Source organism: Passer domesticus, chromosome 14 (assembly GCF_036417665.1).
Source record: "Passer domesticus isolate bPasDom1 chromosome 14, bPasDom1.hap1, whole genome shotgun sequence".
In the NCBI taxonomy this organism is placed as follows: Eukaryota; Metazoa; Chordata; class Aves; order Passeriformes; family Passeridae; genus Passer; species Passer domesticus.
In genome coordinates, this window is record NC_087487.1 from 317062 (window position 1) to 332476 (window position 15415).

Below are 15415 nucleotides of genomic sequence, written 5' to 3' on the forward strand. Positions count from 1 at the left end.
ACAGATTCACTGTATTTACCAGTCTCTTCTCAGTGTTCAGACCTGGTAGAGAATCTTTTTGCTGTAAAATAGTTTTGATGAAGTCTGCTCTTGCACTATTACTCACTTCCTGAGGCTTGTGACGAAAGTAACATCGGCATAAGCAACAGTCCAGGAAACATAATTCATGAGGCATATTGTACCTGACACCGAATCCAAGATTATTTCCTAGGTTACTCTTGGAACACAACGGATATCAAGCACAGAGTTCTGTGTCAGAGTAATGGCAAAGCTAAAAATGCCAACTTCAAAGAATGTCCTGCAGATCAGGTGTTGACAGAGGCCTTCTGATAGATCTTCTAACCCTGAGAATGCCATGATACATCTGCTGTCACAGTAAAAGCAGCTCTAGTGCATTTCTTTATTTGCTCAACTGTTTCAACTGATTATGCATGGAAAAGGCACCACTTTCCACATTAAATATTGAAATTTAATGGGTGCTGCTACTGATAGCACCTTTTCCAATTCCAAATTTCAAAGACATGAAACCTCTGAGTATTCTGCTCAATGATTAAGCCTTTTAAACCAGAATTCTTACGTTAACCAACAGTATCAAGGCTTCTGTTACTGAGGAATATCATAACTCAACCTAATTCCTGTTGCATAGTCCCATGCTTTTTACAGATACAGCATACCTGAGTCATGATTTTCAGACAGATTCTGCATCATCCAGATGGAAGTGGGACTTTTTAGTCCCTCCACCACCTTCTATCAGGAAGCCCACTGAGATTCCCCAGTAGGAAGCAGTAACAAAGAGCAACAGAAAAAGTGGCTGCTTGGTTCTGTAGGTGTGCTGGTGTTCAAAGGATGCAAAACAAAGCAGTGTCTTCTGAATACAAGCTCTCCAGGTTCAAGCACATTTTATGGTAAAAGCTCATTGTTAGCACAAGAATGGAACATTCCACAATTTTTTATTCTTGAAGTCATGAGTAAAAACAGAATGCACATTTTTGACTCACTTAACAGAAAACCTCACTTGCTTCAAAAGACCATTACAATTGCAGAAACCAGAATGAAGAGTAATAACCAAGGAAATACGATAACCAAGCCACAAAGCAACAGAAGTTCACACAACACAGAGTGGGTAACAATTATTTTAGATGCTATTTTTAAATGCTCAGTTTTAACTGGTAGATAACTGGTAGTTAACGATAAACTGGTAGATAACTATAAAGTGTATGCAACTGCAAACATAGTTTAACTAAAGAAACTCCTAACATTTGTCAGGTTACTAGGTAAAGAACTTACCCCTCTTCCTGTGTGATGCTGCCAAATCCAAATCAACATTTCGTCTTCCACTCTAAATTAAAAGAATAATAAAAGCCTCATTTCCTCAGATGATAATATGTGGTACATAATATTAGAGTACTTACATTTAATCCCTCACCATAAAAGTGAGACAGTTGACAGAGCTATAATTTTTCAATTTTTTTCTACCATTAGTGCTTCCTCTTAACAATGATGAATTAAGGTACCAAAACACAGAGCTAAACAAATGTTTCAGATGTACTTCCCATACAAATATTCTATTGACAATCCCTAAATACATCATGCTGGTTTACTTACCAGTGAATAACCTTCCTCATCTGATTCTGGCTGAGACAAATCAGATTCACTTCTTGACTTCATCAGTCTGTAGCTTGAGTTTGCATGGATTGAGCGACTTTCTGCTGTAAGACTTTCACTCCTGCTTCAGGTGCACACACATTTGTGTGCACACACACAGAGAAAAAAAAATGCTGATATTACACAAAGGTAAGATAGCCAAATTTAGCAGGTGCCACAGTTTATTTGGGAGGAGACTATCACAGAACATTACAAGACCACATTAAAGAGGAAAAGAGTGGTCTGATGGCTTCAATTATATTTAAAAAGTGTATTAGTAAATTCTGTTACTTCTTAACAGCCTTACTGGTCAAGTGAACATGTCAATGGCAACTGAGTGATTGCTCTAGAGCCTTCATAAGTATTACACAGAGTAAAGAGAAACATTCTGAGCTGAGAGGACAAGAAACAGAGACAGAGTAAGTGGGTGAAAAAGCACTGAACTTATTAAAAACCCACCCAGAAAATGCATCCTAAAGTTGATATGCTGGAGATGAAAGCCACTTTCACAATGACAGAGGCAGCCACCCGTGCTTTGGGGACTAGATTTCCAAAAAGAGGCAAAACGAATAAAAGGGTACTGAATATATATAAATTTTTCTCCTCAATATCTTAATATCTTTCCCATCAATATCTTAATTTAAAGTATCAAAACAGGACACCTAACAACTAGTCTTACCCATGCCAATGATAGGAATATCTGTAAAAATCAATCATGAACAACACTTCTGTCACAACAGGCTTTGAAACTTTTGTTTTAAACATACACAGTTGTTTTGTTTTTTTTAACACTACTATGTAGGATGTTGGTATGGTTCAAAAAACCATAAATATGGTAAAAATAAAAATCCAAAGGCAAAAAAATCACATGAAAAATGAACAATTTTTCCAAGTACCTCATGCTGTCTGTACACCTGATGATCGGAACTACTTACCACAGAGCCCAGTTTTGAAAAGTAAATAGGGTACACAAAGAATAAAACTCTTCAGGTTTAGTTAGCATGGCGAAGAAAAACTGAGAAAAATCACTCTTTTCAACAGAAGCATAACACTGCTCTAAGCAGTAATTTTCTTCTAAATAAAACTGCAATAATGCTCAGAGGAAAACTGGGTTGTATAATCAACTCTAAAGGGAGCAGAGAAAAGTTAACCATGGTGTAAGAGTCAGCAAAACCCACCTGGTCATGAGCCCAATGCCCTCTGGAGCAGCAGAGGGAGGCTGCTGGAGCTGCCCATCCTCCCTTCGCTTCTGCAGCTCCTCAATGGCAGGGCTCACGCCCAAGATCAGCAAGGCACATCTGTGGATCACAGAGTTGCAGGCAGCAGTGTACACATCCTGCCCTTCTGTCAGATCAGTGCTGATCCTTCGTTCCTGCTGGGACTGAGCAGGTGGATCATCAACTCTAGATCCCGTCCCTGTGCTCATCCTATCTCGATCCCGACTGCGAGCTACTTCACGGGCTGATAGGAAACATTGAAATATTTCTGTAATATACAACACAAAAAGAAAGTCTTAGCTTCTAGACAAAGCCACAGAGAATAAAATATTCATCCACATATTGGGCCAAGAACCACCCCCTACAAAGAACAACTAATATTTTTCTAACAATGAAAGAATACAATGCTAATACAGTGCCATAAAACAAGTCATGCAAACAAGTTAAAAGAAGTATTTATACAACATTAATTTTAAAATGAAGGACAATGCTCTTTGACAGAACATTCAAACTCTTTCAGTGTCTTACTGCAATCCAACTCATGTTTGCATAGCATCAAAGAGAAAGAGATTATTTCACATTTGCCTTTTAGCAGATGTATATAAAATAATACTTCTGTAAATCTGCATCACAGACCCCAGAATATCTCCAATTTGACACTGGAACAGCTTCAGGCTTTTATTAGCTTTGGGCAGTACAATGAAGATCCTATCAAAATTCTTAGCCTACACTTTACTTAATTCTGCTGTAGTCTAAAAGGTAAGATTCTTCTAAAGAGTATGTGTGAGAGCCCTCCTCATCTATGTCCAAAGAACTAAAGTTCTCTTGATTTAATCACTTCAATTTTAAAGATTCAGATCTCCTTTGGAAAGGCAAAAGTAAAACCAAATACTTCCTTCACTGATATGAATAGAGCTCCACATGCCAGGTTCAGCATCCCTTGGGAACAAAAGTGAGAGAGTCATCATAGTCCTACTTATCTGTGTGTGTAAGACTGATTCTGACTGTCTGTCAGAAGTTTTCTGGATACATCTCCTTTATTGTACCCAGAAGCCCTGTCTAGGTGGAATTTGAGAGCTCTGAGCATTTACCCAGAATAATTCCAAATCAAGCAGCCAAACATACTGCCTGTACTGAGTGGGTGACATGTAAATCTTCTAGAACCACAAATCAGCTCATGAATGTGCACTTCAGCTCCACTGCACTCCGTGGAATGACACATTCTATAAAACTAAAGGTGTAACATACATTTTGGTCAATAAGGTCCCAAAGAGAAATGGGAGTGGAAGGCTTAATGGGAAACTGTCAGAGAGTGGAAACTGACAGCAGAGATGGGAAAAACATGAACATTTTAACAGTATCCAGAGGAACAATACTTGGAAAAGAAAATTATGCAGCTACGGAAAATATTTCAAGTCAGCCAATTTCATTTTCTAAGCTAACATGCATTCTACAGAAATGCTCCAAGGCTAACACAAATGCTGTCTTGGAGAAGACTCAGTTCAGAACAGAGAAAAAACCAACTTGTGTGACTGTCTGTTGCTTTAATGAAACTGAAAAAATTAAGGATTAACTACCCCATCAAGCTGGACTACAAGCCCCAATCAGTGTAACAGTTTGTGAAATCCACCTTTTTCAAGCTATCTTCTGAAGAATTAAATAAGATGTTCACAAAGTCCAGGAGAAAATTTGGCAAATACTGTTAAAAATACCAAACTCTGACTGAAACCTCCACATTTTTAAGAGCAGAGACATTCAAAGACACAAGTGAATTCCAACACAGTCCACTATTAACAACAGTTTTGTTTCCAAACTTCAGAGTAACATTACCCTTCAAAGCACAAAACAACAACACATACAGATACAGCCAAAATTCTGTATCTAAATCCTGATGAAAACTCAGAGATACAATGACAAGAACTTCAGTGAAAACAAGATGAAACCAAGTATCTTGCAGATAGCGCATACAGAAGTGCTGGTATATGTCATATGTCCTGAACTGCAGTGAACTCGCCTATTGTATTCACATTCCTTTGTATCTAAAAACTTCCCTAAACTACAAAAAAAAAAAAAAATTACATGATTGTATAAAAATAAACCTCTCAAAATGTTTATGCAGACAGATCTTTCATAATCTTTAAAATAATTTTTCACTTTTACCTCAGCATGAAGAAGACACTGTCCTTCCTCCCAAAGGACATGGCATTATTTAAACACATAACCAGTACTTACTACCAGCTGTCATAACTTCATGTTCTCTTTCCTCCTCTTCATCTTCTTGTTCTGGGTGTCCTTCCTCCCTGTCACGTTCTGCCTGCTCCTCCATTTCTGCTTCTTCATCAATTGTACGAGTAAAAGAATGTTCTTGAGTATCAACATCAGCAGATTCTTGGTTATCTAGCATCTTGATTAAAAAAATTACACACATGAAGTGAAATTCTCACCAAAATGAAAGATGAATGTACAAGGACATAGGCATTGAATAAGAGGTTTCTTCCTACCACAAAGTACTTTTGATACTGTGTGAAATATACAACAAAGACACTTGTTTACATTCAAGGTTTCAGATAGTTAAGTTGGAAAATTTAATTTTCCTTTTGTAACCATGACTCAGATTATCTGCAGAAAAATGTCTCCTTGTAATGCTTACTTACACTCTACAGACAAACTTTTGACACTTCAGCACCAAAGCCTTCAGAAACCATAAACCTGGGTAGACTGTGTAAAAGCCAACCAGGTACTTTTTCCCAATGGCATTAAATCTGAAGCAACAAATCTACTACATATATCAGATCTGCTGTATTGCATCCTTAAGTTTGAGAATTTCTGGGAGTAACAGAACTTATTGCATGCACACCCAATGCTTTCAGAAGTGCTGAGCCTCTTGCAACTATGTTAAACCCACACCTGAGAAAGAAAGTGGGCAAGATACACACATCCCCATAATATCAATCAAAAGTAGGAGACATACCTACACTATTTTTAAGAACACCACTAGTGCTTCACAATACAGCTAAAAAGCCTCTTAATCCTAATATTATATGAGACTTTTGTTTATTATAAATATCTTGCTTGTAGATTGCAAACCACAATTAAAAATCCTATCAGAGAAACCTGCTTTAAGGACTACTTTGTATTGCTAAACAGGCCCCAATCCCATAATTCACTGAACACTTTCATCACTAATGCTGATCTGGCTTAATAAAATTTTTTAGAAGTAGCCAGTTTCAGGCCCAGTGCTCTCATATCAGACATGCACATAGGGCTGACAAGGACAGGCTGCCCTAAAGTAATGCTAGAACTAAGAAGATAATGTGGCCATGGCAGAAGGAAGAAGGAGTAGGCAAGGAAAGGGAAGAGAGATGTTCAGAGATAATGCAGTTGGATTCAGGAATGGCAGCAAGACAAAGCTGTGGCCTGCCCAACACAGCTGAGCTATCTCCAGCTACACTGTAGGGCTTCTGCGGCCCAGCATTCTAGAGTTGGGAAGAGGGAAAACCAGGCTCAAGGCAGGGCTTGGGTCAAATGATGCCAACCAATCATTTTCTTTAACTGAATTAATATCACATACTCCAGACTAATGGATTCCTAATTACACCCTGCCTGTTTTCATTTGGAACCTCATTAAGGTTTTACAACAGGATAGAAAAAAATACTGGCAATTACATAATATTTTCTAAATAGCCAGTAAAGCCAGAAGAACTGCAAAGAGATGCACAGCCTTACCCATCTGTCTCTGGAGGATGACCTGGTCTGAATCAGCTCCATGTTCTTGCAGGCAAGCAAGCGACTCCGAACTTTATACACACAGCGGTAAACTTCTGCCAAGGCCTTACCAGGCTGGTACCTACAGAAAACCACATCAAGCCAGAAACAAATCACACAAACTTCTTTTCAAAAAATCAAGCTGAACTTTTAATAGCAGCTTTGAGTTACTTGCCTGCTCTCACCACAAGCTTGACTAAGTAAACTCGTATGTTTCAGAAGAGCTGCAAGGACAAATCTGGACACAGTGTCTAGCAGGGATTCATTACTTAAAGTTGCAGTATCCCAATCTGAAAATAGAAATGATTTATCAAAACTGGCTACCGTTCCCAAAAAACAAAAATACTTGGTTTTTTTCAATACTGCATTCAATACCTTCAGCCATTTAATTTTTTTTTAAGGAACTAACTTTTTAATTCAAAAATACTTTCCCGCACTTTAAAAAGAGCCATTATGAAAATATTGCTCCACTATGAAATAACGGAACTGCCAGGCAAACCTTCACAAAGCACCATAATTCTCCATGGGGAAATAAAAAAATTACTGTCCCCTTCTTTACAAATAAGTTCATAATATATTTTTGTGTTAAATGTTCTCTATAAATCCTTGTGAACTGCTGTAGAAATGACAAAATGTACCTGGCCATATGAAAATCTAGTCTAAAACACCTGCTCTTCAGCAAGTTCCATGCCACTGCCTGTGACGCTCTGCTAACGTGAGCATACAACTTTCACTCAGATGAACAGAGCAGACCCATATCAACTTCTAAGGAACCCAGTTCCACAGCCTAAATTATACAGATCACCCATTCAACTCAGATTTTGCAAGCAGATAACCAGCACTGTTTTTACTGGAATTCCCACTTCTGTGGAATCCTGTAACAGAATTCTCTGTGTTGTTCTCAACAGGTACACAACACCATTTTCTCTTTTCTTCATCTGGTTCAGCTTGGCCAGAGCTGCAGAAAATTATCTCTCAATACAGCAATTACAGTACAACTACAATGCTTAGTGGATCTCAATAAAAGGAACCTGGAAGGATTGAGCAGGAAACCCAGATTTTAGGCAATACGCATGAAAAGCTATTACTACTGTAATAGTAGTAATAGTGGACCATCCTCCCAGAGACTTGAAAAACAAAAGCTGACTTACCCCTTCATTCCATTCCTAACATATTTTGCAAGTTATTTTGCCTTCCCCCATCTCCTCCCCTTTAATTTTTATTTTTAATTCCAAGTTTCACCCTGCTCTACTCAGAAAATAGAAAAAAACAACAACTGAGTAAGAAAACAAGAGTTTCTTCTTACCAGTTCAGAGGGAAAACAACATTGAGCTACATGTTTGCCAAGCACTGAAATCAGTGTCAAAAGTAAGCAACAGAAAAAGCAAAAGAAAGATCATAAACTTAATTTATTATTATGTTCCATCACGTTGTAGAATTAAAAATCGTTGCCAAAGAAAATACAGGATTATGCTAGGAGTGTAGTTGGAGCACTTAACTTGCTTTCAACATACACAGGTATTTCCAACACCTTACCTTTACTGACAGCATAGTCTTGCATACTGATCCAGAGGCTCCTTGCTGGCTCTTTTGTACAACCCAAGGCCAAATCAACATAGACTGCGATCTCCGGTCTCAGCTTATAATCAAAGGGCTTCTGCTCCTCATTTCCAGACAGGGCCACTTCTAACAAGGAGCTCATGCATTTGTCTAACAGAAGGGAAATACCACAGAAATTAAACTCTGCAAATGTTGAGGAATAGATGCATCTATCTAACAGCACTTAAACCATCTTTCACTTTCCTCTTAGTAAAAAAAAAATCAAGACATGTTACTGTCCTTCCACAAATTCACCTTACACAGGGAAGCGACTTAGAAGACAATCTACTTAAATCTATGGAGATTTAAAAGCATTATCCAACTCTTCTTCAAGAGCATAAATCTGTATCATTAATTCTACCTGAACTGCACAGCTATGCACTTGCAACTACTGCCTAGACCTATTTCAAAACACTCTGTCTTTTAAGTCTTGAAGTAGCCTACTCAGAACCAGAGGGAGGAGGAGATGTGAACTAAGAGGAACAGGGCACAAAGAAGCAAGTGCCCCATTCAGATAGGAAGGGATGAATGTAACACCACTGCTGAGTTGTTGATAATTCTGGTGGATCATAAAGAATGAAGTTTGCTATTAACAGTATTGTTTCTAATTAATTAAGAAATCATTTTGCAAGTAGAATAAAATAGAAGAAATTTTTCCAATAATTAGTAAGAAAAATTGAGCTCCTGGAGTGTCTGTTATATGTAGAGCATCTAGGAGTAAAACATTTCCAATTAACTGTGTGAACAATTTCCACTGAGAAATTGTGATTTTTTTTCTCCAGAATGCATTTCCAAGACTCTTTATAAAAAATGCATCATAACCTTAAATACCATTTTGGAACTTTTTGTATTACTACACAAATAGACAAGAATGCTGAAAGACAAGTCTTTAGTACAGGGACTTATTCAAACATCATCAGAAATTTCATGCCTGAACACATATTTACACTGACTATTAGGCACTGGCACTGAACAGCTCACCTAAATGAGGAATATCCATCTCCACTCCATCGCTGAACAGAGGGGTTTTGAGCCAGTAGGCCGTGTCCTGCTCCTCGGGGGACACTGGAGGGCCCTGCAGCATCCCCCCCAGGCAGCGCCCAATGAGCAGGGCCACCGTCCTCTCCAGGTCCACCAGCCACACCCATGACTGGGCAGGCTGTGGCAGGGGCACGCCCGCAGGGTCAATCAACTCAGGGCCACCTGCAAATATTCAGTGGCAGGTTAGTCATCCCTGCCCAGGTGTCACAAACAATTCCAAAATCCCAACGCCAATGGCAGATCTTGTTCATGTTTCCCAGTTAGTTGCAGATTTGCCCCTCAATCGGCAACCTTTCAACTGAAGAAACAGCACCTAGGACAAACAGATCGCTGAGCGCTGGAACTACAGCATGGCAGACAACCACCATTCGTAGCACAGCTCTTTTAAACTCTGCCCAAGAACTTGCTTTCTCTAATACACACTTTTGTGTTCTGATAAACAAGTATAGATTGAGGATACAACTGGAAACGGCACTCAAAGCAGAAAAAAGTATTTCACGGCACGGGATATTAATACATTAAGGAAACTGAAAAGGAGATGCAGCAGGACACACAATTTAAAAAAAAAAAACAAACGGTGTCATCTTAAAAGGGAGAGGTAAATTCCACTAGAATAGATGCTACTGTTTATTTTTCAGATTAAAAGCATGTTTGTTATTACACTTACCATGAAGAGGCCACTGTAATTCCTGATCTTCCAAAAGGGCTGCAGCAGGCAAGAGTCTGTTGAGACGATCTAAAGGTGGCAGCAGATCCAGCAGGTAACTCAGCAAAGGCCGGGCTACTGACACTGGCAGCAGCAACAGTGAGTTGACAATTTGGGAGAGCATACTGCCAGCAGCTGATACATAAATCACATCTGCAGAGAAGAAACCAAACCTGAATTAATTACAGCTATGGAACTATGTAAACACAATTTTAAAAGTCAAAGAATTGCACCTCAGCTATCTTAGAATGTCTTAAACAATAAAGGATTAATTGAAGGGTTTATTTATTAATTTCTTATTTTAGTTACACACTTGCCAGTAATCACAATAATTATACTTCTAAAAAGAGAAATCTACAACTAATGAAACTGAAACAATAATGCACATTCTGTATTCTGTTCACATTGACATTCTGGAGTGAAGGTGAACAGAATGGAGAACTCTCATTCTTCAATCTGTGCTTTTCCTGCACACAAAATGTCCTATCAAAAACATGAACCAGCCATTCCTGGTTAGATACCTCATCTCCTCCTTTGGGGGAGACTTGGGATACTAATTTATGCAGATACAGGAAAAATAAGGGGTTTTTTAAATTCAAACCTAAGCAAAAAAAAGTGCCCTACGTTTATAGAGCCACCATTGCTGATTTTTCCATGGACAGTTACCTCTCAGTTTTTCCCCAACACTACCATTCCAAGAGCTTTCCTTAAGCAGTGTTGCAGAACGGGAATAGATATCTGTAGCATGAGGCAATAAAAGCTGAAGGTGCTTGTGAAGCAGTGCCACACTGCTGGAATTCTAGAAACAAACAAACGTAAGAATAATTCTGTAAATACGTATAAAGGGTTCACTATTTAAAACACTTCAGCTTTCAAATACTCAGAAGATTTTCAAAAGGAACCTTACAACATTCTGATACTTATGAATACCAAATTATTTTTTTCTCTCCTAAATGGTAAAAATAAGAATACACACCTCAGTAACACTGTTGATGTGGCAATAAGCCAGCAATTGTTTCTGTAGGGAACACAAAAGCTCATGCAAATGAGCAGGTTGGCTGTTTTCTGAAGATGATGTACCTAGTAGAAATTTATCACTGTTTTTTTCCAGTTCTCCAAAGGCTTGGTCCTATTAAGACAAAAGTGGGAAAAAGATAGCAATTAACTCTGCTTCAAGAACTTTATAATACAATACTTTATTATCACCTAAAAAGAAGCATTTTCATCTTTACTATGTGCATCTGTAAGTACTGAGGAAATTGGATAATGTCAAGTGGATCATGGGATAACCAAACCTGAAATTCCAATTGTTTATAATGCCACAGGAGCGACTGTAGTAGCCATCAGGCGAACATTTCTTACTATATTACTTTCACATGCCGCAAGGCTTTTATTCCTCACCAAGGATAACTAGATTCAAAAACTCAGTTCCTAACCTAGCCCCCAAAGCACAATGTGTTGAAATAATTGAAGCACACGTGTTAAAAATGTGGAATAATTCCTTAGCATCTGTTGTGGGCTGATGCATAAGAGATCTCACATTATAATCCCTGACTGCATATCCAGGATGGCAGCAGAAAGAGAACATAGATGGCTGCTTGACTTCCCTTGGAATCCATTGGAAAAACTGAGTTAGTTTCAAGTAGCCAATTCAAAGCAGACAGGTCCACCTTGCTGACTGAAGGAGGCCTAGAGGGAAGAACAACACAATGCCAACCCTGTGCTGAGGAACTCCACACTATGCCAAGAAGTCCAAACCTCTGATTTCTCTCTGTTGAATTCAACTGGCTGGTTGATTAAGAAGCTGAGTCAGTGATTTGCTCCCACGCTCCCCGACACTTTCTAAGAACAACAATCTGGCTGACAAACTGTGTTTAGTAAGACATGTACTTGTTGCTCTATTAAAAGGTAGTTACCACCATAGTGAAGTTAATTAAAGAGATCAATGCTCCTGGTGTCTGTTTATTGTTCCCTGATGGCTGAGATTATACTGACAAACATTGTATACAAATTATTTACTTCTTGTGCTATGTTTTGTCTTCCAGAAAAATCTGAAACCGAAGCAAGAGCAATAAAATAGTCTGACATGAAACCAGCTGCACTTATGTAATCACCTTAAACAATAAATACCACTAAAGTAATATCAGAACCATATTGTTAGAGATATTGTTAGAGATTATTTAACTGACTTTAGTCCACTTAAGGACAAACACATGTGGCAGTACCAAAAATTAATTACAATTTTCAAAGAAAAATTAATATGAAGCCTGTACATACTGTATAAAATCCCAAGTTTCTCAGAAGAGTCTTCATTAAGATTTCAGCTAGATGAGTATCTGGATGACTGCTCTGGACAGCATATGCTTGATCAGAGAGGTTTCCATAGCTGATACACATTGAGGCAGTTTCCGTAGTATCAGATGGGGAGCTATAGCCAAGCAGGGAAGCTACATGGGTGTGATCCTGCAAGCTTGTCAGAATGATGTCCAACTGCATTCTCTGAAGGAGAATGTTTAGACACAAAAATCACTCTTCGTTAATAAAGATAAAATAATGAGCTAAGAAGAAAAAAAGAATTAGTCATAGTCACCCAATAAAAATCTTCTAATGGGACACAGAAATAAGCTGGAAGGCTTTACCAAAATATTCCAGGTTTTCAAGAAGATTTGTACTATTAGAGAATGGATAAATATTCTGTATTACATTGACCATACCTAGAAAAAATGTGAGATTAAGAGAGACAGAAACCAGACTGCCCACATGATGGGCAATGAGTGTGAGACACTGAACCAAACACTTTCTCCAGTATTTCCTGGAGAAATCTGATTATCTGGGAAGACGGGTGGGAGACACACAATTTCCCTATACTGTACATAGGAAAAAGGGTACAAAAATGAACCTTGCAGTCATCTCTGCAAAGTAGGGTAAAATCCATATAGGGAAAGCATTATACAAGTATTCATTCCCGGAATCAGTTAATTTCCTCTTACCAAGGCTTGTTCAATCAATCTAGCATTCAAAATTATCTTATTTCTAAACTTGTCTGGATACACTACCATAGCAATTCATAAGCTCTCTGTAGTTGACCTTCACTTGAGAAAACAAGCAGTGCTCCCTGCCTCACCCCCTGCTAGTTTAGCCAGGCTGCCTTACAGATTTTGTTATGCTGGGCCTTGCACTCCATCTCCCCAGAAATGCGCTCGTACTCTGCAAATGAGGCTCGCTTCATAGCTCAAAATGTTTCCACAGAAAAACCCAAAGTATACCTCAACTGCTCTCAGGCATATTTTTACTTGACCTTACCTGTCCTTTTGATAAGCTTTCCCATCTATCAGGACCTTGGGGTAGAAGAGAATGCAGCAATTCCATTCTCTCTCGCAATGGAGGAAGTAGCATAGTTGCTCCAACTGACAGTGTCTCAATTACAACCTAAAATCAGAGCAGCCGAAAATACTTCTTCAGTGGAGAAGGGAAATAATCAACCCACCTGTATCCTTAAAAAATACCATACACCACACATGATATATCCCAAATATCTGCTTAACTTAATCTAATATCAGAATTCTACCACACAATAGCACACTAATCTTTTATGCTGTGACGCAAACAATACACAGTACACTGCAGGAGTGAAACAAGACCAACAAAAGTTGCTATTTCCTGTAAGGGTATATCTTAGGAGAATTACTCAACCAAGTCAGTTATTCAATACACAACAAAAACATTTTAGACTCATTATTACAGGGAAGAATGATTTAAAAGTTACCAAATAGAGCAGCTTTTTGAAATTCTTATGCAAACATTCTCCTTTGCCTTCAGATCATAAAAAAAAAGTGATGGTGACTATATTTTTTAACTTTAATGAGTAAAACTGGCAAGTCAGAATTCTTCAGAAAGTCTGATAAATATCTAACTACACAGAAAAAAAAAGAGAAAAGAGTAGCACAATTTTTACATGTAAACAACAAGGCATGACTTACTTCTTGAATTTCATCAGGGACAGAAGAGTCCATCAGTCTGAACAAGAGATTTCTAAGAGGACCAGCCTGCCGTCCAAGAATGCTGGTGGCTACACCTCCAGCCAGTGCAAGTGCAAGGTGATTAGAAAGCAGCTTCAAACACAATTTAAGAAAATTGTGATGTTCCCTGTAAAAGAAATATGTATCTATTAACCTCTCCTATTTAAAATATGTATCTATTAACCTCTCCATACTATTAGCATGACTCCCTTCCACTTAATTGCACACTAAGCTTTTAACTCTCCTTTGATTTTTCATACCAGAAAGGCAAGTAAATTCCAACAGGGAGTTGAAGGAAACTCCTCTGAGAAACTTACTGCCAACATCCTTAAAACAAAAACTGAAATTAGAATAGAGAAGTGTTTTTGTAGACAATGGTTGTAAGAGGCATTCACTTTAGATTAGTAGTCCCATGAATTAAAAGGCAAAATAAACAATAATATGATACACAGAGGGAAAATTGAGAAGCAACAAATGTAATCTTCTCTCAGAAGATTTAGAAGTACAGCAATCAGGTTCAAAACAAGAGAGTCAGGATATTCATTTCTAGTCCTCTTAAAAAATTTGAAACACAGGTTACAGGAGTAAGAACTGACAACACAAACAGTAAATGTATTTCAACTACATAGAAAAATGCGTTTTAAAGGAAAGATCTGAAGTACAGCATTTAATTCATTGCATAATGAAAACAAATTTCAGACTAAAGATCCTGCTACATTTGGGACACTGCAAAGCTCCTCTGTTATACAAATGCACTAGAGTAATTCTACACAAATGACACCTGAGTGAGCAGGTAAACCAGACTAATGCTTGCTAAAGAAAAGAGTAACCAGGACTGAGCCATGCATCAGTGCTGTAAAGAAGAAACAAATATAAAAATCTGTAATATGCATACGCTGTATGTACCTTGATGAAGGAAAAGGAAGAGGGGGAATTTCACTGTTAATTTTGTCACAGTAGTGCTCAAGAAAAGAACGAAGATGTGAAAAGGTACTTTCTTCAAGGTCGACACAATAGGGTCTGTGCCATGCCACAACTTGCCTGGAATCAAACAGCAAGGAAAATTACCTTCTGGAAATCTTCAACTGCTTTAATAAATTAATAGTTTAAACAAGTTGAATACATACTTAACAAAACCAGTTTCTTTCTTAGAGCAAACTAATACAACTATGGCAGACCAACTTCCTGGCCCATGACGGTATTTTCTTCTCTCTTTTCTGCAAAAGTCTTTACAATGAAACACTCCACATTTATGGACAAAAACACCTCAATGCCATAAATCTAAAGCCATATGCATTTAATCTGATTCAGGCAAAGGCTGACCAGCAGTCACAAAGCTGGTTTTAGCAAAAATGTCAGGTAGGAGACTTTGATAAAATGCACGGAGTGCTATTAACTTATTTGACAGCTCCCTTGAGAACAGG

At 38.1% G+C, this 15415-nt stretch overlaps 1 protein-coding gene across 10 annotated transcripts in view; it reads right to left on the reverse strand.

Moving 5' to 3' along the window:
- Positions 1 to 15415, reverse strand: part of HERC1 (HECT and RLD domain containing E3 ubiquitin protein ligase family member 1) — an 86085-nt gene that overhangs the window by 44573 nt on the left and 26097 nt on the right. For 8 of the 10 annotated variants that reach the window (XM_064388854.1, XM_064388860.1, XM_064388858.1 and 5 more), the window contains exons 11-25: positions 14898 to 15032; positions 13953 to 14118; positions 13276 to 13401; positions 12250 to 12471; positions 10949 to 11101; positions 10639 to 10771; positions 9934 to 10125; positions 9207 to 9428; positions 8163 to 8336; positions 6802 to 6916; positions 6588 to 6708; positions 5094 to 5265; positions 2823 to 3129; positions 1606 to 1729; positions 1288 to 1339 (exon numbers count right to left, since the gene is read on the reverse strand). In XM_064388854.1, the coding sequence (XP_064244924.1) occupies positions 1288 to 1339; positions 1606 to 1729; positions 2823 to 3129; positions 5094 to 5265; positions 6588 to 6708; positions 6802 to 6916; positions 8163 to 8336; positions 9207 to 9428; positions 9934 to 10125; positions 10639 to 10771; positions 10949 to 11101; positions 12250 to 12471; positions 13276 to 13401; positions 13953 to 14118; positions 14898 to 15032 (2414 nt within the window). The remainder of the gene's footprint in view (positions 1 to 1287; positions 1340 to 1605; positions 1730 to 2822; positions 3130 to 5093; positions 5266 to 6587; positions 6709 to 6801; positions 6917 to 8162; positions 8337 to 9206; positions 9429 to 9933; positions 10126 to 10638; positions 10772 to 10948; positions 11102 to 12249; positions 12472 to 13275; positions 13402 to 13952; positions 14119 to 14897; positions 15033 to 15415) is intronic. The other 2 variants (XM_064388861.1, XM_064388855.1) reach the window with 1 other exon arrangement.